At 48.7% G+C, this 24,122-nt stretch overlaps 1 protein-coding gene across 4 annotated transcripts in view; it reads right to left on the bottom strand.

The window, feature by feature from the left end:
• The window catches only part of CCDC18 (coiled-coil domain containing 18), a 2,185,916-nt gene that overhangs the window by 1,922,060 nt on the left and 239,734 nt on the right, over nt 1-24,122 (bottom strand). For all 4 annotated transcript variants that reach the window (XM_069641832.1, XM_069641829.1, XM_069641831.1 and 1 more), the window contains exon 5: nt 8,341-8,447. In XM_069641832.1, the coding sequence (XP_069497933.1) occupies nt 8,341-8,447 (107 nt within the window). The remainder of the gene's footprint in view (nt 1-8,340; nt 8,448-24,122) is intronic.

Below are 24,122 nucleotides of genomic sequence, written 5' to 3'. Positions count from 1 at the left end.
CTCCCTCTCCCTCTTCCTCTTCCTCTCTACGCGGTGCATACTTACCAAACCACCAAGTCTCCAATAGCACTGAACCCGGACTCGAGGCGCTAATAACACATAATTTCTCCTGCAAGGGAAAGGGAGAGACATTACCTGGTGCACTCGAATTGAAGGCGCTGCACATACTTACCAGCAGCTAGCTTCTACACGCAGCGCTACTCACCCACAAATACACTGGCAAACAAAGACAATACGGAAAGTTTTGGGGAGACAACATTCTCCGCGCAACGTTCACTTGTGGGAAGGACTTTCTAGCCAGTGAAAAAACTGGCGCCTTGAACACTCGGCCTCGCTGTGACGGCATAAAACAGCATGTGGCATCTGAACTCAGCCTACAGACATTGGCATCAATCACATGAGTGAATCGCACCCCTGCGATGCAGGATGGAGTGCACACCCTACTAAAGATCAAGGTAAGCCCTAGGGGACATCACAGCACACAGTTGAGAAGGAAAGGCCCAGGGGAATCAAGTGAATTCAGGTCTGAGTGTACACCTTGAATTTGACAGGTATCCCTCCGGGTGAAACAGGGGAAATGTGAACTCTGGGTCAAGGGAGACTCATTCATCGCTCCTGCAGAGAGACAGGTGAGTGTGAAAGAAATGTAGAATTGTTCGACCAGTCTGCTGATTTCAAGATATCCTGAAGACTAGCTCCCGCACCAAATGCCTTAGAGGCCATGGTCCCTCTTACTGAGTGCGCTCCAAACAGTGGTACATCAACTCCTGCCAGTGTCATCACCTCTCGCACCCACCTAGCTATCTTAGCTGCCGCCTCTCCATTAAACTGCTTCCTATTCGCTATGAGAAGCTGAGCGATGCCCTGTGGCCCAACTTCCTTTGTCCTATTCTCATAGTCTTTGATACAATCGGCTACACACAATTTTGGGCAATCCGGACAATACAGATAGGAAATAACCCTTGAGTTGCTCTTAGTATGCTTTGCCATAGCGAACGCTAACCCTTCCGGTAAAATACTTTCCTATCCATCTCCAGTGCTTTCACGTCAGCCACTCTTCTGTGTGAGTCGAGACATAGCAGCATTGGTAGCTTTCCTGATAAATGTCTGAAAGATCCTTGTTTCTCTACTCTGTTCATTTCCCAAAGAAACAAATACTTTGCAATGGTGGTTTACATATCGTCACGCTCAGAGCAGACGCAAGACTGCCGGATGCTCTCCTACTGGTGCTCCATCTATGTGTTTGTGACGTGCCAAAATGACTGACCTGTATACACCTATGGTCCTGTAAGCGCTGCCCTCATCTGATAGCGATGCTAGAAAATCAGCATGAACATACCGTCTTTCGCACCAGTGTTCCCACAGGCTCCAAGCAGCGTCATAGCTCCTGAGAGTAGAAGTGGCCCATGATTGCTTGATAAAGTCGGCAGCTTAACCACGAAATTCTTGGCAATTTGCATCTGAACTAGACACCCTGCAGGCCAGCAATGAAAGGTTCCCTGTCATCTTCAGAGGATGGCAGTGCCCTGCCAAATCCATGAGCAGATCTTGCTGGTGAGAAATCGTACATAGGAAATCTGAGGAAAGTTTCTATCAGAACTGTAAACCACGATTGCAAACTCCAGTGGGGTGCTATAATCACTACTTCTGCCCTGTCCCTGCAGATCTTGAAAGCGGGAAAGCGTAGTGCACTGCACCCACCCATGTTTGTAGAAATGGAACTTTGCCTAATGCTTCTGGGTCTCATCGCCAGCAGAAAAATCTGTTTAACCTGGATGCAAACAGATCTCATGTCCCCACAATACTGCTATCCTAGGAAAAACGACCATGTGCAGCACCCAGTTGCTGGAGTCATTTAGGTAGTGGGAAATTCAGTCCGCTACCACATTCTAAACTCCCGGGAGATATTCTGCTGTGATGGAAATTCTCCTTTGTAGGCAGTAGTGCCTGAAGTCCTTGGCTAGCTCTACTAGCATCCTGGATCTGGCTCCCCTAGTCAGTAGATCTATCTCACTGATGATATATTGTCCATCCTGAGGGATACAACAGTTAAATCGGTCCTCGCAAAGATTTTCACTGCGCACAAACCCGTTTATGTTTGTAAGGAAGGCATGGTATCAAAGCAAGACAGACACAAGTGATCACAGTTCAAGGTTGTTTAAACTGTAAAAATGGGTTAGATAAATGCATAATCTAAACTTAAATCTAAGATGGGAGTGTTAGGGAGAATTCTCTGTAAAGGCTAATTTCCCAAACCTAGCGAGTCCCCCAGCAGCTTTGCTGGATTTTTGGGGTTTATTTTTTTCTCCTGCTAAGAGCGAGACTCTTTTACTCCCACTCTTAGACATGATTTCAGGTGTTCCTTTGTCTTTGCATGTGTTTTATGGGCTATGGGGTCTTTTACTCAATAGGGTTTCATGTGTTTTTTTGGATGCGGGTTACACAGCACCCTCCGTGCCGTAACCCAGGGGTGTCATAGCGACCCCCAAACAAAGACTCCATACCCTGAGACTGACTACTGTCTCCTAGGGCATGTAAAGTCACCATTGGCTTTACTAGTCCCAAATTATGAACAGAAACCAGTACAAACCATCATATTGTGGACGTACTGGTCGGGGCAATTCGATTGCCCCGGGGTCTGTTGTTCAAGGGGGCACGTCTCCGTCCCCCCTGATCGAGTTTTGGCTGGTGGCAGTGGATACTACTTTTTATATTCGACCGCGAATATATCTCTATGGGATTTTCCCATTGTTCGAGGTTACCAACTTTAATTATTTAATTCCTATAGCCTCAAACATACAACCGGTTTATTTATTTAATATTAATTCACTGGTTGGTATTTTTTTGCCAGAACTCAATTCTAAAATGGCGTTTGTGTTCTCTTCTGTGACTCCAACCCAAGTCGAGCCCTTTGTTCCACTTTTTGGCGGGCTTCTCCACAGAAGCCTCCAAAAGTGGTGCCACTCTGTCTGGGTACCACAGGGTCTGTGGGAGGGGGGGGGTTTAGGCACCCTGGACTGAGTTGCCTTGGCAACTCAAGTCGCACTCTTGTGTGATTGGCCCAAGTGGTGAGCCGGCCTAGGCTGAATGAATGGGGGTTTGCTGCATAAAAGCAGGGCTTTGGGGACTGGAACTTCAGAAGTCGCCACATGACCTAAGAATCCGAGGAGGGAGCAGCTGAGATGACCTGCAACGCCGAAACCACCGGTGGAGCCCTGCTGAACCGTCTCACCACTTTTCCCGACGACAGAGGAGATCTCCAGTCCGGAGAGTCTTCTTCCTTTGACTGGTGGGGATAACCAGTTTTACCTTCTTTTGGCCTCCCTGGAGCATCTCGTGGCCGCCTTGCCTGTGCCAAGCACCCCGGCAACCGGAATTCCACGGTTTACCACTACCGCAAATAGACAGGTAGTACCTTTTAACCGAAGAACTCCGCGGCTGGTTTCTTCCCTGGCAGTGCAACGACCTTCATCTTTCCTCCACGTCGAGACCTCCTCTTCCTTTGGATGAAACACCAACTTGCACCCGCTGCCAGGAACAACTGCCGCCGTTGGAGCTTCCTTCCCACTTAAGGTACTGTGTCCCGCCTGGCTTCCCTTGCGACAGATCGTTCGGGGTGACAGTAAAGCCTAGACTTTGTAACCTGGGCTGGCCTGGGACAACCTAGCTAACTTTTCCTGACTTTAATTTCATTCTTTGTGTGCGAACTATCTACAAGACTCTTTGGGCATAACCCCACTGTGTGAACCTGGACCCCTTCTGCTTGCTCTCTCCAAGAGTGGGCCTTGCAATTGACTTCCTTGCTCTCCAGTAGAACTCTGCCTATCCTGCCTTACTGTGGTTCTTTAAAAAGTACTGAAATTTGTGTGCTTCCATAACTATGCCTTTTTCCCTCCCTTTTTAATAACTTATTAGAGTGCCATCTTATGTTAAGCGCTCACCCCGTCTGAAAATAAGTGGTGTTTCTCATTAAGACTTGTCTAATAAGTAATTAGGGTTGTATATATATATATATATAATAGTGACTGTGCTGAATTTACTTACCTCTTTGTGCTAGTGTTATTTACAAGTGTGTCTTTAAATAAATATCTATATACTTTTACACCAAAGTTCTGGTCAGTGTTTGCTTGTGCTACTGTATCTCTGTACCTATTGTGTATACTCTATATACTGCCTAACTCTTCTTGAGGGAAGTCTGACTGCTCAGCCACAGATACCAAGTGAATCTGTGTGGTACAGACTGCTACCAAGTGGGTTTACTGCCAAACCCCTGTAGTATTAAATCTTTTGCAGTGGTCCCTAAGGGAACTGCACAGGTTTCTGCCTAACAGGGAGCAAGCTACGACCATCAAATAATAATACAGTCGTAGTGGAGTCTAGTCAAATAAGGTCCTATACCAAAAAAAACTATTGCCAATCCTTACCTCTATGCTACAAAATAGTGTGGGATAAGTGAGGATGTTATGGTTGGGAGCTCCCTTCGCCATGTTTGACACACGGGACAAGGCAGTACTCCAGCACAGCACACTTCTGGGCTTCTCCGATACGAGTTTACAGTTCCTTTTTCCAATACCAGGGCCTTCTGTGCCCAAGTTTCTTTTATGTAAAGTCTCTTGCTTCAGAGGGCCTGATGTATCACAAACAAAAGTTCCTTCTACTAATGTTCATGTCGGGCGATTACTCCTCACCAAAGGATTCCCCTCATCCTGGCTCTGATCCCCTTCACAACGTCAGCCTCCCTCAATCGGGCTCAGACCAACAGCTCACTGTGGACATCCCTCCATCAGGTTCACATTTGTGACCACAATGCAGTTCACTTACCTTTTCAATTCCTTCGCAACGTGTCAAAGGGTTTTGACTTGATCCTTGTAGGACCACTTTGGCATCCCTCACTGGCCTCCCCTAGGGCCTCTTGGTTCTTGTAGTTTTAACATATCGTCCTTGTTCAGGAGGTGGTATTCGTTTGGTCTTTCAAATGAGCGCCCACGTGGCGCTGGACCAATCTAACCCTAATACCTTGCTTGTTCACAAAACACCTTTGTCTATTATATTTTCTTTTACGCACATTTTGCCACTGCAACTGAGCTTAACACATAGTCCGGTCCACTATCAGTTTCCTCCGACCCACCAGCTGTGCTGAACTGGTTGGCCTTTCTTCCGCTGGAGTCAAGGACGGTACCACTGCAGCAAGCTCTTGTCCCCGCCCTGGCCATCAGTGCGGAAGGGCCCAGTGTATCGTTGACATCTGCCGTACCAATCGCCAGCTGCAATTCCCGGTCTTAATGCTCTTTTATCGAAGGCTTTGCAACTCTGGGTTAAAAAGGGCAAGGGCAGGTCCCTCCTTGTCATCCTTTCGGTTTCCACCGCCTTTCTCCTCTGTTTGAACTGCCGTCCCAGAATAGGTGCTTCTTTGTGCGTTCGGCCTTGCTCCAAGTGTGCTCTCATGCTCCGCCTTTTATCCCTGGGGGGAAAGGAAAGGGCTGTCAGGTGTGTGTAGTTATCAGCAATTGCCTGACTCTGCCTGACCCGTGTGTTGGACATGTCAGGCAAACGGCTCTGGTGTTAGTCTGTTGTCTTCAGCAGTATGAGAAAGTGTTAGTATAGGAAAAGTGTGGGGGTGGTAGAGTTTCTAAATATCCTACGGGGTAGTATGGGGAAAAGGTGTCATAAGGAAGGGGGATACGGTGTCTCCCTCTTTGGTGTCCCACTTCCACTCCCTGAAGACTCCCCTCCCCCCCCCGAATCCAGTTGATCCTCCCACACTGGTCCACCCCCAGGAACTGGATCCAACAGCGATGGCCGTGTCCTGGCCACCTGGATGACAGATCCCCGGGGATTAGCGGGTGAGACAACTTCAGGTTTGTCACAATGTGTAGGTCTAGTTGGGACCACTTGCCGCCTATTTCTAGTGGACCGCATCTCGCACCCCAACTGGACTTGTTTGCGTCTGGCTCTATGACCAACTCTGGGACATCCCCAAAAATGGCTCTCCCGCTGAAGCCACCACTCTAGCTCTGTTCATCCTTTCTGCTCTAAGGGAACTAGCTGGTGACATCTCAGACCCTCCTGAAGATACTTCATTTTCAGCCGTTGTAATGCTATGTAATGTAGAGGCACCGGGAATATGGCTTGTATGGAAGCTGATAGCAGCCCTACTATCCTCCCTAAACCCCAGAATCGAGACCACTGTCTTCCTGAGACCTGCTTATAGTTTTTCCTTTATCGCTCTCATTTTGTGTGCTGGAAGTTCCAGCATCACTTTCTTGTTATCACAAACCCTAGGAATTCTATAGGTTTCCTTGGTACTAGCTCTGACATCTCTAAATTGATGGACCATTGAAGAAAAAAGATCTGACGCCCATAGCACTTGTTCTTGCAGAGTTTCCTTGCTCGCCGCTAGAATGAGGATGTCATCTAGGTATACTATGATTGTTATACCCCCCTCTCTCTCTCATGGCTTCAGCTACTGATGCAATTTTTTTGAAGGCCCAGGTCACTTATGAGAGCCCGAACAGCAGGTTCATGAATTGCCATGCCTACATTGCCATTTCCCACAGGAAACTCAAGTATGTGCTGTGTTCGGATGCATCCGGAATCTTAAGGAATGCGTACTTCAAATACATCCTTCCTAACCAATCTCTTTTCCGGAAAATGTCTCAGTAGGTGTATGCCTTCCATCTTGAAGTGCCTGTACACTAGCGTCCATTTAGCTCCTTTAAGTTGATGACCTTGTTGTTTCAATTCACTAGAAAGATATTGCAGACGAATGCTGGAGGACGTCTCTCGCTGCACTCTATCCCTCCTTTTTGAACTAGAAGCTGCAGTTGTTCTTCTAACAGCTTATTCGCATCCGGGCCATGCAGGCGGGAATCGCTTTTTGTATGGGCCTTCTTACGAAGACTGGATAGAGGCGCGTTACTGCCTGTAATACGCAAGCACATCTGGAAAACGTCTGCCAATCTTCCAAGAATAACTTTGTCCTGCCTTCCACCGGTGGGGTAGCATCCCCTCACTGCTCTCACACGTTTGGGCACCTGGGTGTTCGAAGTAACCACTTCCTCTGCGTCTTCTAGTTCCTCGACCGCATGTTGGGAAGAAAGTCTTGCTGATGTGTCTCCCAGTACTGCACTCTGGCATTCTGAGGCCTGCTTTGTGACTGAAAACGACCGGCTGAACAGCCTCTAGTACGGCCTCCCCCTGCATGAACCTACTTGGGGAAGATCTTTCGGATGGAGAACTGCGCTTTTTCTAGCTGTGTGTAGGTGCCAATGAACTTGCCAATTTCTTTAGCGAAAGCTTCGCCAAATAAAGAGAACTTGTGCAGCTCTCCCTGCTTCATACAAAGCCAGACACCCCAGCTGGCCATCTATTTTTAGTAAAAGGCTCCTTCTCCTCTCGGATGACAGGGTGCAACTTGCATTGCCTAACAAGCAAACTGCTCTCTGAACCTAGCTCCCCAGGTTTTCTGTGTCCACGGCTAGATCCATAATTTTGGTGATCGGTCCTGCCAAGTCCTGCCAAATCCAAAGTCCAATAATTCTCCTGGCATCCTTTCCAGGCCCTGTCCATACCCTTTCTGACGTCCTTGAAAGCCTTTGTGACGAAGGTGATCATCCTTGGGTCCAACTCTGGGGTCTCCGCCACCTTGCGTGGGAGATCCTCTACACGGACACTCAATTCCATGCAGAGTCTTGTTACTCTCTCAAGAGGCTTGCACAATCATTGTGCCATACAAGCCGCCACCCTCATGGGCGGCAGCCAGTCATTACACCTGGGGTGTCCAACACTGTCCAGGATGGACATATCTGTCAATTATTCTTTAGGGTCTTCTATCTTCTCTTTTTTTAATCTCTCTTCCTGCTTTTTGTGACTTTCACTGAGGAATGTGCGTCTGATAGGTCGCGGTCTGGTGAGGTATCTCTGTCCCCCACATTCTGCACCCCTGGGGAACGGGGTATGAGGCTTGGCACTTCACTGCCTTTGAAGGCCATATCACAAAATACATTATAACATTTCCTTTGTTCCGTCTATCATTACCACTCACCCAGCTACAATATTTCACTCTTAAGTAAATTCCTAAGGGTAACTGTCACAAACCTTTCCAATTAAATCTTAACATTTAAAATTGTGACTTGATCATCAACCTAGTAAAAAAGCAGAATACCCAAAAACTGAATTGCAAACCATATGGGGTCCTCCAAACTAGCACCCTCAGTAGATAACACGCTAGACATAATTTTCAGACTGGATTTTACACTTTTAGTTTTCGAAGATCCATTAGGCTTTACTCTAAATACACATTTAGGCAAATTAATTGTCGGAATACAAGATTTAGCATACCTTAAAGCTTTGTCTTGAGAATGAACTTCTGCTTCTAATTTATGAACTTGCTGTTCTAGCTGGGGAGCGGTGAATGAATGTGTCCCAATAGACTCAAAAAAGCTAACCTGTACAAAACAAAACAAAGATTGCTGAAGCACACCCGGTATCAGCAAATGATTTCAAATGGCACTGTTACAAGCATTTTTACAAATCTCTTTAAAACACTGAATAGGGTTCAGACACATAATGAAAAAATATCCATGGAAATTCAAAAAATTTGACAAATCTATTTTGTATTGGTCTGCAAATGTTACAGTTTCCACTGCTAAATTGCGTTTTAAAATACAAGACATACACTCATGATAGGAATAGCAGCTGCCAATGTTACTAATGTTCCTGATGACAGCATTCAGGCAGGTCTTGCAAGGATGGGATATGTATGCCAAACTACATCTAGCAGCATTCATATAGGTATGTAAAAGCCAATGTTAGCAAACGACTTGGTTAACTGTGTGGAACGTTCCGAAATTGTGACAAGTTCGAAGCCTCTTCACAGAATGTCCTATTTGTCAAGGCTTGGGTGACATCAAGCTGTTAAGAATGTGCGAACGTGTAGGCCCGGTGGTGTTGGTGCAAAGATTTTGTACTTTGGATATGTAGCAAGGGGGTTAGGAGGAAGAGGTTTGTAATGGTATGCAGATTGGTACTTTTTTGTATTGCTTATAGCGCGAACCTTGCACAAGAACAGCAGAGCCCTTTACATCAGGATTGTGCCAGAATTGGGCTCGTCATTTTAAAGTAACGCAGTACTGCTGGTTGAGGGAGAGGGATTTGTATTCGTCCTGTTTGAAAACGGGATAAACCGCTCAGATGGAACTGTTAAGACTATTTTAACTGAGAAAAAATATAATTATAATCTTTAACTGAAACCAAAAACAAAATAACCCACTGCAAACATTTGAAAAATAAAGTAGCACACGAAACATCCATAACAAACTGGCAATGCAGTGCTCTCCTTTAATGATGGTAAAAGTAATCATTTTTGGATTGTTATCATTTATCATTTGATAATTCGGATTTTCTGCACTTTTGAAAGACTACAAATTACACTCAAAATAAGTGACTTAATGCTTATGTATTAAATAAAACAAATAGTCGCTGCACTCAAGAGGACTATCACTCTAAAAATTGGGAGAGGGCAAGTCTCCATTGTGATAATTTGGGTTTGAAAAAATTATATTATAAGAGACAGGCCTCTCAATCAAAACAGCACAATACCAACCATAATGACTGGGGCTCTGTGTCTTTCCATAGTTAAGAAGAACTAGCGACCAGAAAAGAACAAAACATAGCAAGATAATGCATTGAACGTGTAGATTTACTAATTGCTGACATCATCTTGGCCTTGAAAATACACCTGACAGTGCGAAATAGGTGACGACGGCTATTTATAAAAGTTGTTCTGTAGACTTGTCATTCTGGTTCTATAAAAATTATAAGTTACTCACCGTTGTGACTATCGTACTCTTAGTCCTTAGTCCCCTTTCCTCCATACTGCATGGGCGTTTTTTCACCAGAAAAAAAAACCTTCTGGCCCTTTAAATTTAGAGGCGCGCGGGGTGCAGCCCAGGGAGCATGCGCTACCCTGAATCCTCCCTCCTGCACCACACCTCAGTCCCCATTGACGCGTCGACAATAGGTTTAACATTGCCTAATGACACCAGTATTAGGTGGGAGGTTGGTGGGACGTATGGAGGAAAGGGGACGAAGGACTAAGAGTACGTTAGTCACTACAGTGAGTTACTTATCAATTACTCTTACATGCCGTCCCCTTTCATCCATACTGCATGGGCGATTAAAACTGAATGTAGCCCCAGGGTGGAGAGGAGACCCTCCTTAAGCAAATAGGTTCCCGAGAACCGCCTTTCCGAAAGCCGCATCAGATCTAGAGCCGGCATCCGAACAGTAATGCTTGCAGAAAGCCGAGGGAGTGGCCCAAGTGGCCGACCTGCCTATGACTTGCCAAGGGACATGGCGCTAGAATGAGATGGCCTTTGCCTTGGCCCCGACTGCGTTGGCATGCATGTTGGCCAGAAGCGGCTTGTGCTGGCCCTCATACGCTTCTTTGATGGCAGAGACCATCCAGCGGGATATGGAAGCCTGGGAGACCCGATAGCCTGGTCTTGAGCCTCCGAAAACGACAAACAGGGCGTCTGATTTGCGGAAGCCCTTGCTCCTGTCCAAGTAAAATTTCAGGGCACGCCTGACATCCAGGCAGTGCAGCACTCTGTGCATAGTCCTTGGGATTGGCAAAAAACATAGAAAGGACTATTTCCTCATTCAGGGGGAAAGCAGACGCCACCTTGGTTAGAAATGCTGGGTGTGTCCGCAGGACTACTTTGTCCTTGTGAAAGGTAGTATATGGTTCTGAGGCAACCAGCGCCTGGATTTCGATGATTCTACGAGCCGAGGTGAGGCCGACTAGTAAGGCCGTCATGATGGTGACCAGCCTGATGTCCACGGAGGCCATCAGCTCGAACGGTTTGTGCGCCAGGGCACCCAAGACTATGTTGAGGTCCCACACAGGGTGCAGCCTCTTGACAGGCGGGTAGAGCCTTGCGAGCCCCGTCCAATGTTTCTTGACGATAGCATTGGAGGAGGAGAAGAAGAAGGTACCCTCCTCCGAGTTCCTGTACGCTTTGATGGCTGCGAGGTATGTACGGCAGGTGTCAACCTGCACACCCAAGTGGGCGAGGTGCGCCGAGAAGGAGAGCACGTCATCCAAAGTGCATGCCAGGGGATCTATTCCCTTGGAGTCTGCCCAATGGCAGAACCTGGTCTACTTGCTTTTATACTGGGCCCAAGAAGCCTTGCTCCTTGTGCCCTGTATGATCTCCAGATTAGCCTGTGAGAGGTTGAGGTGCTATAGCGTTACCTTCTCAGGTACCATGCTGTGAGAGCTAGTTTCTATGGTGCGGGGTGGATGACTCTGCCCCCCTGCTGAGCCAGAAGATGTGCTAAGTCCGTAGGGAGGTGAATCGGGGGAATCTCCGATAGGCTGAGCAGCTCCGAAAACTATGGCCTGGCCGGCCACCATGGAGCTATTAGAATGATGTTGAGTTGGCCAGACTCCTTGATTTTGCAAATTACTCTGAGAAACAGCGGCGTGGGTGGGCCAAGCCAACGTAGGCAGAGGGTGTGGGGGTCTGAAGTTGGGAAGAGCCCGTTGCAGGATGGACACCTTCTGAACTCTGGAATTCAACATGTGCCAGGGAGGAGTGTGACGCCTGAGGACCGAGTACCTGAATGATAAATAAGACAAAGAGGAGAAGATATCTGCGTGTGGAACTACATGCCCGAAGCCAAACCCAGGAGCGCTGGTGAATTCGGTCTGTTCCTGTCGACGCGGAAAAGGGGACTGGGGTGTGGCGCTGGAGGGCGGAGTCAGGGCAGCGCATGCTCCCTGGGTCGCACCCCTGCGTGCCTCATTTAAAGGGGAAGAAGGTTTTTTTCTGGTGAAAAAGGTTCCGTCTCCCGTCCCTTGGAAGGGACACCCATGCAGTATGGAGGAAAGGGGATGGGAGTATGTAGTTAATAAATATGTGACTAGAATGTTCAAGTTGTTTAGCGTAACATTTTTTAGAGTGCTTGTACACAGGAGTGACATGGCTGTAGATGTTTTCTTCTTTTTTAACCACAGTTGAAGTAAAATCCAATTAGCTATATAAAACAGAGAGAAGAGGCTGAGACCTAAATTTTGTACACCCCGCACTAACCTCTGGTTATTTTGTGTTGCCAAAAATATTTATGCAAGGTTGCAGATTTTGTTGAGGTGAAGCCCACACCTCTTTTTATGATTGGGGAAAGGATCCTGGCTACCTTGCAATTGGAATTTCAGAAAAGTAGATTTCCACGCTATTTGCGGTTTAAACAGTGCAGGATTATTTATTATTTTAGTGTGGACTCATAGTGGTCAGCCGACACGTGTTTCGACTTTGTGGGTCTTTATCAAGGCTGATATTTAAAATTCCATACATATCCAGCAGTTTGTTTGATATGTTAAGGTATTTGTACAGCGCACCGTCACCAACGGAATTGGTCCTCAGGTGGATCTGCAAACGAGAAGGCGGGGTGGTTTAGTAGGGTGAGGAGGGAGTAGGTAGCGAGATAAGTGGTGTCCTGTTGGCCACTTCAGTTTGGTTAACACTGTGCGCTGAGCTATGGTGCGAGTAGCGGATCGATGTCAGTCCTTGTGTGCTGTTGGTGCAGCTTGTGTGTTTGTTGTTGCGGTGTGGTGAATTACGTGCGGTTTGCTGTTTGAGAGGTGGTTGTGTGGGTTTTTTGTGTAAGTATGCAGAAATAAGAGCTTTTTGGTTAGTGGGTTATATGTCTCGCAGCCAACATATGCAATTTGGGTTAATGCCTAGATTTGAGAGCATCGGATACTGGGAGAGAGGTCTGGTTTCACAATATAGAAGGTTTCAAATATAATATACAAGGTGGGGGCTGGACCTAGATCTGAGAGTCCTGTATAGTGGGCGAGAGGCCTAGGTTTCACAATGCAATAGGTTTTAAACACAGTAGGTAAGGACGGAGGCTACACCTAGATTTGAGAGCAGCAACATCTAGTTTGAGAGTCCTGTATGGTGGGAGAAAGGCCTGGGTTTCGTGTTGCAGTAGGTTTCAAAAAATAATTTGGTGGGGTGTGATGCAGTCTGGTAATCACAATACTATCACAGTGTGGAACAGTCTAACACTGACAGTATTATCGCAGTGTGGGTTAGTTTGGTAAGTTGTAGGGGCTCCAGGGTAGAGTCATTGATCTAGCCTTCAGCCAGACCATTCCTACCGTGAATGTAGCTGCTGGTTGATGGCTGGCCACTGGCTTCCCCTGCTGGCACCTTCAGACACAGTCTGGAGCCGCCTCTCTTGGAGCTGCCCTTTGCCTCTGGACCCTTAGCCGCAGGGGCTGCTGGGCAGAGGGCTGCCCTGGTTGGATTGTCTATTAGGACGGCGGGCACCAATCAGGCAGCAGGGAGGGGGAACAAGAGGCGCATGGCGTGCTGTTTGTGCAGATCCAAGGCCACAAACAACAAATATATCAAAACTCAGAGGGTCAGGGCCATTCGAATTCTCACCTCTGTGTCCATGGAGTCTGGGGTCGGTGATAAGGGTGACAAGTGACAAGTGTGTCCAGTGCATGAAACAGTGGTTTGATGTGCAAAATGAGTGCATCCATTATGCATGCATTCCATTATAAGCATTTTAAACATTACGTGCACAATGATTATGTAATATATGGTGTATACAATCATTGTTTGTAAATGAACAATGGACAAGGCCAGAGGGGGGGGGGAGGGGAGAGAGATGAGGGGGAAGAAGGGAAAACAGATACGGATTAGATTGGTATGGGATGGTACGTGTTACGGTAGTGTCTGATGTATATCTATATGTTTTGTTTTACCCAAGTTTGATTTGGTGGGTGTGGCCCCGGATGGGGTCCCGTTTGTGGTCTGAGCCCGTCCTGTGTGCTCACAGCTTTGGTCCTCTGTGGGCCTGTGGTAAGGAATGGCCAGTATCTATCACAAGTTTTGACACACTCCTCCCTAATGGCTACAAGATCCTCTCTGCACCCAAGCCCAACCGTTCCAGAGGGGTTGTAGCCCTGATCTTCCCCGAGTGGATTCCTGCCTCTGTCATTCCTACACAGGCCTACTCATCTGTCAAATGCATCGTCTACAGGATCTCCTTCTCTCCTAGTTATTCCCTTACCGTGGCTACTATCTATCGGCCACCTGGTCAGATCTCCTCCTTCCTCTCTGAGTGGTCGGACCTTTCCTCTTTCCTCCTGGTCTCGAACACTCAACTACTTCCTGCCTTTCCTCTGGACTCTGCTGCGAACTTTGCGACGCTCTCTCACTCTCCATTCTCCCCTCTGGCCTGACTCACTCTGCAGGGCACACCCTGGATGTTCTGATCTCCTCAGACCTTACCCTTTCTGTCCCTCTCACTACTCCTCTCTCCTGGAGTGATCACTTTCTCCTTTCCTCCTAGCTCACCCTCTCTACCCCTCAGTCCAAGCCAACTCCATCATTGCCACACAACTTCTCGGTCATCTGACCCATGAAGTGCGTGTCAGTTGAGGCTTTCGCCGCCACTTTCTCTCACCCCTCCCCCTTTGGCTGACTCACACCCCGACACAGCCCTTTCCATGCTCCACTCTGCTATATCAGACACTCTCTATGTTCTTGCCCCAGTCATGAGGATCCGCCTGAAGCTGAAAGCCAAGTGCAACTCATGGTACGACTCCGACATTGTCACCCTTAAACGTGAGTGCAGGGTGGCTGAGAGGAAATGGTGTGCTTCATGTACATCCTCTGACAAACTGGCCTACCGCCTGCTCCAAAGGCAATACCGGCTCTCTGCTCGCACGTAGAAGAGAGCCCACATCCAAGCCCACGTCTCGGCGTCATCCAACAACTCGGCCAAACTCTTTAAAATCTGCAAGGAACTGGCCAATCCTGCCACAGTCCCTACCTCTCCTGTCCCTTCCCAGGCCCTCTGCACCGCACTGCCTTTCCCCTGTTCTCACCAGATGAGGTTTCTAGACAAGTCCGATCTATGAAAGTCTCGTCAAAACAGGTTCGTTCACTCCTGTTCCTCCAAAACCATCAAGGACCACATTGACTCCCTGGCTCCTGCCCTGGCTGATTTCTGCAACCACTCGATCGGCACTGGAGTCTTCCCCCCACCTTCTGAAGCACTCCCTTGTGCACCCTATTCTTAAGAAACCCTCTGCTGACCCTTCCTGCCCGGCTAACTATCGCCCAATCTCCATCACTCCTTTCCTGGGCAAACTCCTAGAAAAGCTGGCCATCTCCCAGCTTAATCTTCACACTGAATCGGTTGGCTGTCTCCATGACCATCAGTCTGGCTTCAGAGCTCCCAGAAGCACAGAAACTGCTCTCCTGAACATCCGTGAAGACCTGCTCTCCAACCTTGATTCCAACACCCTGTGTCCTCATCTTACTTGATCTCTCTTCTGCCTTCGACACAGACAACCATGCCATCTTGCTCAACAGTCTCCGTGATAACCTGGGGATAACCAGTCAGGCCCTGGCGTGGCTGGCTTCTTTTCTGTCCGATCGGCCCTCCCAGGTTCAACTCGGGGCCTTCCTCTACTCCATCTGTAGCGCTACCTGTGGTGTTCCCCAGAGGTCTAACCTCTCGACCCTGGCTGTTCAACCAATAGCTGCCACTTCTTGCCCATCATATTGCCGCGCTCTGCCCCAACTTCCAGTTCAATGCGGATGACACTCGGGTCATTTTCAGACTACCCTCAGCCACCTCTTATCACTCTCTCGTCTCGAACTGTCTGTCCGCCATCCAGGAGTGGTATGCCGCCAATGATCTCTGCCTTAATGCCAGCAAGACCAAGATTCTCCTCATCGACACACCCACATCCTCCTTTCCTGTCACTCTGGCTGGCCTCTCTTGGCCCTCTCCCACCTGTGAGGCTAAAAACCTTGGGGTCATCTTCGACTCCACACTCTCCTTCTCTCCTCACATCTCTGATGTCTCTAAGATGTCACACTACCAGCTGCACCTCCTCAGGTATTCTTCCTTTCCTCTCCTTCCCCCAGAAGCTCAGTGTCTCCAGGGCTCTGGTTCTCTCTAGGCTGGACTATTGCAACAGCCTCTTTCTAAATCAGCCTGCTTCTACTCTCCGCCCTCTGGAACTCATCCAGAACAGGACTGCGAGACTTGTCCTTGGCCTCAAGCCCAGGGATCATATCTCTCCAGGACTGACATCTCTGCACTGGCTCCCAGGGGCTGCGAGGATTAAGTTAAAATCCCTCTGCATTGCCCACAAGGCCTTCTGGGACCTGGGGCCTCAATACCTTCAACTCTCTCTTCCTAAATATCTTCCTTCTCGAGCTCTTCGCTCATCCGCCTCCAACTCCCTCAGGGTCCGTCGCTTCTCCAAGCAACAAGTTGGTGGTAGATCACTTTCTTCTGCTGGGGCCTCCCTCTGGAATAGCCTCCCTGCCCTCCTGAAGCTTGAGGAGAACCATCACCGGTTCCGGAAGCACCTCAAAACCTTTCTCTTTGTTCTGCTTTTTCTCCTCCTCTCCCCAGCTGATTTCCTGGCTGATACTGAAACTGCACTGGTTTACCTGGCCACCCTCTGATCTCGAGCCCAGGTCCCCTCCTCTGCCAGTCGCATACCTGCACTGCCCTCCTGGCAACCCCCGCACTTGGGGACTGTTTTCTGTATCCCTACAGTCCCACTACCAGCACTCGACACCTGATGCCTGCACTTACCCGTTACCATTGCACTTGCCACCTGCTGGCCGTACTTTACTATTGGTATTTATTCTATTATCCCATGTACTCCACCGACCCCTCCCCTTCGCCCGTACTCTCCCCCTTCGCCCCTTACCCCTTCCTATGCACTGGCGCGATCTGAATTACCCCTTGTCCTAGTAGGATCGTTGTCTGTCTTCCCTCTGTTCCCCCTCCCTTGCCTTGTCGCGCCTTGACACACTTGTGTATAGGCTCGTTATAAATGCCATATCATTGGTGAGGTAGGAACCACGCCGCGGTGGGATATCTACGTTGTTATGGTGCACATGATGGTGCTTGTTGCCTGTTGCATGTTTTAACCGGGTACGTGAGTGGTTGCATCCCTGTCGTTCTGGGTCTGAGAGCCAGTGGATTTGCTTGGTCTATGAATTGTTTGGTGGTGCAAGTGAAGTCTGTTACTAGATGGCTTGTTGCTGATTATATCGGCGTTGTTGCTCGTGCAGCAAGTGTAGGTTCTATTCGTAGTGAACCTAGATATTATCATCCATGTTGGGTCACCCGTGTGACTGGCAAGGATTCTCGCGTTGTGCTTAGATTCGATTGGCCGTCCGTATTATGGACCAGATTGTAGTGCATCAGGGTTGGTGTTGGTGGGTGGTGCGGGTGAACCGGTTTGTTTTTGGGTGGAGGCAAGGCGCCACCATGCATCATTTGAGGGTTTGCGGAATTAATGCCCAACTTGGTATTGCGATCCGCTTAGTATGCGCAGGGGTCCCCATTGGGTGTTGTTGGCCTAGTTCTGGTGATCTGATTAGTGTGGGGCGCTGTCATTCGTGCTGCGATGTGTTTAAGGATTCTCTGCATGTCTGCCTACATAAGGGTGGTCATTAGTTTCCTTCCATGTGCGGTGGGTCCTGCTCCGGGTGCTGCGAGCATCTTAGTGGTACTGGCCTAGCATGAACATGGCATTTCGTTTAAGCTAGTCATTGCTCCTATGGTTTGAAGTCTCGGTGGAGCGGTTGCTTCCTCTGTGACTGCCAATCTATGCCCGATGACTGTGCTTGTTTTTAATATGTTACTGTCTGGTGCATCCTCATGTTGGTTGTCTCAGTCATGGAGTTCACTATCTGAGATATTGAGGTCAGGGGGCCCTTAGTGGGTCAGGAGGCGGGAGTTTATTGATGCTGTTGCCATTTGTTGTATGGAATGGTCGGACACTACCGTAACATGTACCATCCCATACCAATCTAATACATATCTATTCTCCCTTCTTACCCCTTTTCTAACTCCCCCTCTGGACTTGTCCATTGATAATATACAAATAATTATTGTATTTACCATGTATTACATAATCATTGTGCACGTAAGGTTTAAAGTGCTTATAATGGAATTAATGCATGCATAATGGATGTACTAATTTTGCACATCAAGCCACTGTTTCACGCACTGCACACTCTTGTCACTTCTCACAATCGTCACTCACATCGAACCAACTGCTGGATATGTGTGTAATTTTAAATATCATCCTTGATAAAGCGACACGAGGTCGAAACACGTGTCGGCTGCCCACTACTAGGACTATGAGTCCACACTAAAATAATAAATAAACCTGCACGGTTTAAGCCGCAAATCGCATGGAAATCTACTTCTACGAAATTCCAATTGCAAGGTAGTCAGGATCCTTTCCCCTAGCTATATAAAAGCAATTTCTTCTGGTTCGGCAATCATAGTTAAACATTAACAAAGTAAACAACTACAACCATGGGTACTTAACGTGCTAAAGCAGCATTATTTATTTTTTTTCCACTTTGTATTTATTGGATTTATTCAATAACAATAGCGACATATTCTCAACTCAAGAACCAGCCCAAACTGGACCACAGAAAAACAACCCAACCCCCCCCTCACCCCCCAAACAATGAGCTACACATGGTTCACAGACAATAGAGAAAGTAGTCACCACATGGTCGGGAACACAACTCGGTACAGTCGGTGGCTGCCCGGCTGGTTAACTTTCTGCAAGGTCCCCATTAAGATCTTAACTTCTGGAGCTTTTGTGCTGAAGCCGATCCATTCCAACCCTCACCCCATCACCCAGCTCCGCACCCGATCCCTGTCCTCAGAGTCCCAGTGCAGCACAATCTGTATTCAGGAGCACTACAGTCCAATCCTGCAAGAAAGAAGGCATGTCATCATGTACGATAGCTGTAAGCTTCTCATAGGTGAAGATTGTTAAAAGTTTAAGAAACCACTCTGACTTCGTTGGGCTCTGAGATCCCTTCCACTTCTGGGCCAAAGCCATTCTTCCTGCCCTTAGCATCGCACCGATTACCCTGGGGAAAGGTCCCTCCTCACACTCGGGCCTAGGGGTGCCCAGTAAGATCTCCATGGGGTGGAGGGCAGGACAGGTTCCCAGGATATCTTTAATCCAACTTAGTAACTCTGCCCAGTAGTCTTGAATAACCTGACACTCCCACCACATATGGAACCAGGTTCCTCTACCGGCACACCGAGGACATTTACGGGAGACTCCGGGAAACATTTTAGACAAAGTGGCGGGCGAACGGTGCCAAGAGTGCAGAATTTTAAAGCTATGCTCCGTGGCTGCAGTATACAAGTTCCCCTAAAGACGGCCCGGATAACGGAGTCCCAATCTCGCTCCTCCAGAGTTGTGCCAATTCTCTCTTCCCATACGCTCCTGAACCCCTGCCTCCCCTCTAGCTCCGCCGTAATTAACACATTATACATTTTGGATAGGGATCCCTTTCTGGAGTTGGCCTCCACAAAAATCTTTTCGAAGGCGGTCAGCTTACGAGAAAGGGAGGCCACCCATTGTGCTTGTGTGAGAATGCCCTTGAGTCGCAAGAAATCAAAAATGGAGGGAGGCCTTTCCGGAAGGAGCTCCAACAGCTGGGAAAATTCAATAAAACCTCCCTGGTCAAATAGCTGCGTGGCCCTCTCCAGCCCCTGATCAGACCACAACTGCGTCCCTCGGAACCCCCCTAGCCCCCAAATCAAGTGGCGGCCCCCACAGGGAGGACAAGGGTGAGGGCCATGATGATAGTAAATTGCTATTCCCACACGGCTTCCACAGCCGCCAGAGAACCGCTAGAATTGGGTGGGACCGAGCTACAGCAGGTTAAGTCCCTAACCTTGTGGGGGTGAACATGCACATCTTCAATGAAAGTCCAGTATGTCCTAAAATCATCTCGCAGGTGCTCCAACATAACTCGCAACTGGGCCGCTTTGTAGTACAACTTAAAGTCGGGAAGACCAAATCCCCTGAACGCCTTAGGGAGTGTTAAGGTACTCTGCTTTATTCGAGCCCTCTTACCATCCCACACAAAGCAAAGGATCCTCGTCCGAAGCGAAAGGAAGAAGGAGTCCGGGACAGCACAAGGCAGAGAAGAGAAGAGATGGAGAAGCCGAGGCAGTACATTCATCTTCACCGAGACCATTCTACCAAACCAAGAGAGCGTCAATGGAGCCCACCTATCCAAGTCGCGACAAATTTTTGCCACCAATGGAGGGAAGTTCAGCTCAAATACCTTGCTTAGGTCCCTCGGAATTAACACCCCAAGAAACCTGGTACTGACTTTCTCTGTCCGCAACCCAAACACCTCTAGTCTATCCTCAATATCTTCATCTCACACCCCCACGGGCATAATACATGATTTAGAAACATTGATTTTGAGACCGGAGAACTGTCCAAAAACACATATCAACTCTAACAACCGGGGCAGCGAGTCATTAATCCCAGATAGGTACACCAGGATGTCGTCAGCAAAAAGAGACAACTTAAATTCATGTTCCCCACATCGCACACCAGTTATCGCCTCTTCACGCCTAACCGCTATGGCAAAGGGCTCCATAGCTAGAGCATACAAAAGAGGGGAAAGAGGACAGCCCTGGCGAGTTCCTCTAAAAAGTGAAAAGCTCGGGGACGCGAAGCCATTGACCAGAACCCGCGCAGATGGAGCATTATATAATGCCGCGACCCATCCACAGAACCTATCACCAATACCCATACTACGAAGCACCTTCATCATGTAAGACCATTAAACGCGATCAAAGGCCTTTTCGGAATCTAGCGAAAGGAGATAGGCCTCAGCCTCATTCTTGGACACTTCATACATTAAGTCCAATGTTTTCCTCACATTATCAGATCCCTGTCGCCCTGGAATGAAACCCACTTGGTCTCCGTGAACCAAAGAGGAAATAAGCGTAGACAACCTGTTCGCCAAGATCCTGGCCAATAGCTTCACGTCAACGTTTAGAAGCGAAATGGGCCTATATGATTGACATGAGGAGGGATCCTTCCCCTCCTTCGGGATGACCACAATAAGAGCAGACATCATGGAGGGAGGAAGAGACCCCGTCTCCAAGGCCAAGTTATACACCTTAGACAAGTGCGGCGCCAAAGTGGAACGAAATGTCTTGTAAAAGCGGACGGTAAATCCATCGTCCCCCGGTGCAATGCCATTCTTCGAAGACGCAATAGCATCAACAACCTCCTGAGGAGATATCGGGAGATCCAAAGAGGCCGAACGCTCTAGCGGCAAACAGGGGATGGGGAGAGACCCAAAGAAACAATCAACATCTGACCCATCTCCAAAATATTCAGAAGTGTAAAGGGTTTCATAATATGACTTAAATTGCTCCGCAATTTGGTCATCCTCCAGGCACCTTACACCCCCCTACCAGATATACAATTGACTCGCCGACTGTTACGGAGTTCCCTGAGTCTCCAAGCCAAGATTTTGTCTGCCCTCTCCCCCCTCTCCATGTACCGCTGCTTTAGAAACGCGAGCTTCTTCTCCGTCTGCCCCACTAGCAAGGCAGACAGTTTAGCTCTCAGCTGCTGAAGCTTAGCCCTCTTGGTCGGGTCTAACTGTGTCTTAAGCTTCCCCCCTGGCTGAATAGCCTGAATCTGTTCCCTCAGTTTATTCTCCTCCCTAGCCTTTTCCTTCTTCCTCCTAGCTCCCATTTCCATCAAAACACCTCTGATCGTAGCTTTAAATGCATCCCACACTCCTCCAATCCCCACCTCTCCAGTGTCATTTAGGGCGAAAAACTCAACTATCGAGTCTAACAGGGACTGCCTTAGCGTACTATCCTGCAGGAGCGAATCATTACAAATCCATCGCGAAGTGCCCCTGACCCCCGGGGGAATCCCAAAACTAACACAAATCATATCATGGTCGGACCATGGGATAGTCTCCACCTTGAAGTCAGAGAAATATTCATGGATCACTGAATCAACCAGCACATAGTCAATCCTAGAGAATGACTGATGTACGGAGGAGAAGTAAGTAAATAGAGGGTCATGATTACCAACATCCGGGTGAGCATCTAAAAGAAGTAGGTCCATGTTTACCTTCCGAAACAAATCTGCCATCTTCCTCTGGGTTCTAAGGTCAGGACATGGGTTTGAGGATTTCCTGTCTTTATCTGGGTGCAAAACCATATTGAAGTCTCCCCCTACAATGATTGCTCCCTCTGCAAATTCCCTGATTTTCCCGCTCATCCCCTGCCAAAACACATCCTGATCCTCGTTCGGACTGTACACTCCCACCAATGTGAACATCCTACCCCTCATCTCCCCCTTGACCATAATAAAACGCCCCTCTGGGTCCACTTTATGGGAGAGAACTGAGCATCCGGGGAAACCATGAGCACAACCCCCCGTTTTTTCCCCTCATATGATGATCGAAATAGATATTGAATAGCCCTGGACTTGAGGGCGGGTTCTCTCCCCTTAACCCAATGGGACTCCTGCACAAAGAGAAAATGCAACTTCAATCGCCGCAACTCTGAGCACCAGCGATCTCTTCGTCGGAGAGTTCAGGCCTCGCACATTTAGAGACCCCACAGAAAGAGAATAAGGAAAATCATTCATAAGGCCAGACGGAAAACCACATGAGAACTCCACCTCTGAACCAAGGCGACCACCAAAGAAGAACCAAAACATACATGATTAACCCACTATACATGGTAGCTCTTAACTCCCCCTTTTACCCCACCCAACCCCACCCCTTCCCCCCCCCAACTTGTGAGTGTCTGAAAGGACTGCATCCCCCTGCAGCCAAGCCTTCAGACCACCAAGGCTCGCCTCCACCAGGGCGACCAAGCACAGACAGACCACCACCGTTTCCGGGCCCCCCCAGACCCCTTGACCAAAGGAGATGAAAGGAAAAAGCAGCTTCTGGCATCCCCCCTCCAACCGCCAGACCATGAAGCGATCCAGCTTAGAGACCGGAGCTAAACCCATCATATTCAACCCATTTCGAGAACAATAGCAGACAGAGGACAGCAGAGGCCCCGTCCTCCAATTAAGTCGGCGCCTGCCCCGGGGACGGGGGCGCCATCTTCCTGTATTTCCTGTGCCCCCGGATACGACGCCGACCCAGGGACGACGGGTAGTCCCCGTGTGGACCCTCCGTGAGAACATCATCCAGCTTGACCTGTTATCGAAGGGATTCACTCAACAGTTCCGTCATTGCTCTCCTGATGTTGGACTCCGAGGCAAGTACATGTTTCTCCCCGTCGAGTTGAAACGTAAGAGAAAATGGGTGCCTCCATCTATAACGCACTCCCTTCGAGTGCAACCACCTCGTTAATGGCCCACAGAGCCTCCGTCGAGCCAAAGTGAGAGCAGAAAGATCCTGGTAAATGGAGATTTTGGCACCATTCCACTCGATCACACCTTTTTTACGAGCAAGCTCCAATATCCTAGTCTTCTCTCTATAGTAGTGGAACTTCACTAAGACAGAGCGTGGGCCTCCCGCATGACCCCCCTGCTCTATGAACTCTGTCAATGGTAGGAACAATCGTAGTCTCTCCTTCAAGGACAAGGCTTATGACTTCTTTGACCTTTCGCTGCAGGTCAACCTGCATCTCTCCCTCCTGCTCCGGTATGTTGAGGAACCTCAAGTTGGAACGTCTCTCGCGATTTTCCAAGTCGTCAAGCTTGAGGGCAACCCTTTCCTCCTTTCTCTCAAGCTCCGCCAGCCGCAGGTCAAATTGCGTCTCGAGGATAGCCACAGAAGATTGATTGGCTTCGAGGGCCTGAACTCTATCCTCTTCATCGTCCACCTTCTTATCCAGGGAATCAAGTCTCTTCCCTATGTCGGCCCTAAAGCCTCGGATCTCCTCAAAAAGCGCTGCCATACTGCGGCCCATGTCCTGGGTGTCAACAACCTGATTTTGGTCAGAGACCTGCATGTTAGTGGCCTCTCCTGAGCCCTGGGGTGACCTCCGGAATCGCTGGAGAGCCCTCACTCCCTGCATCCGTCGTCCAGACTCCCCATAGGCCGGAGCTTAGATCAGTTCACCCCAGGAGGAGCACCAACAGGCCACGGGATCAAGAGGAGCCCTCAACCAGCACTGCGAGCGTGCCCCTCCAGAGTGCATCCAGAGACCACACCTAAGCCGATGAAGCGAGGAGAGGTAAACGGAATCAGGACTCCCCTCCTACTTGTAAACGGAATCCA

Source organism: Ambystoma mexicanum, chromosome 1q, assembly GCF_040938575.1.
Source record: "Ambystoma mexicanum isolate Mex_15411 chromosome 1q, UKY_AmexF1_1, whole genome shotgun sequence".
Lineage (NCBI taxonomy): Eukaryota > Metazoa > Chordata > Amphibia > Caudata > Ambystomatidae > Ambystoma > Ambystoma mexicanum.
Note: the sequence above shows the minus strand (reverse complement) of the source record. Positions and strands in the feature narration are given on the sequence as shown.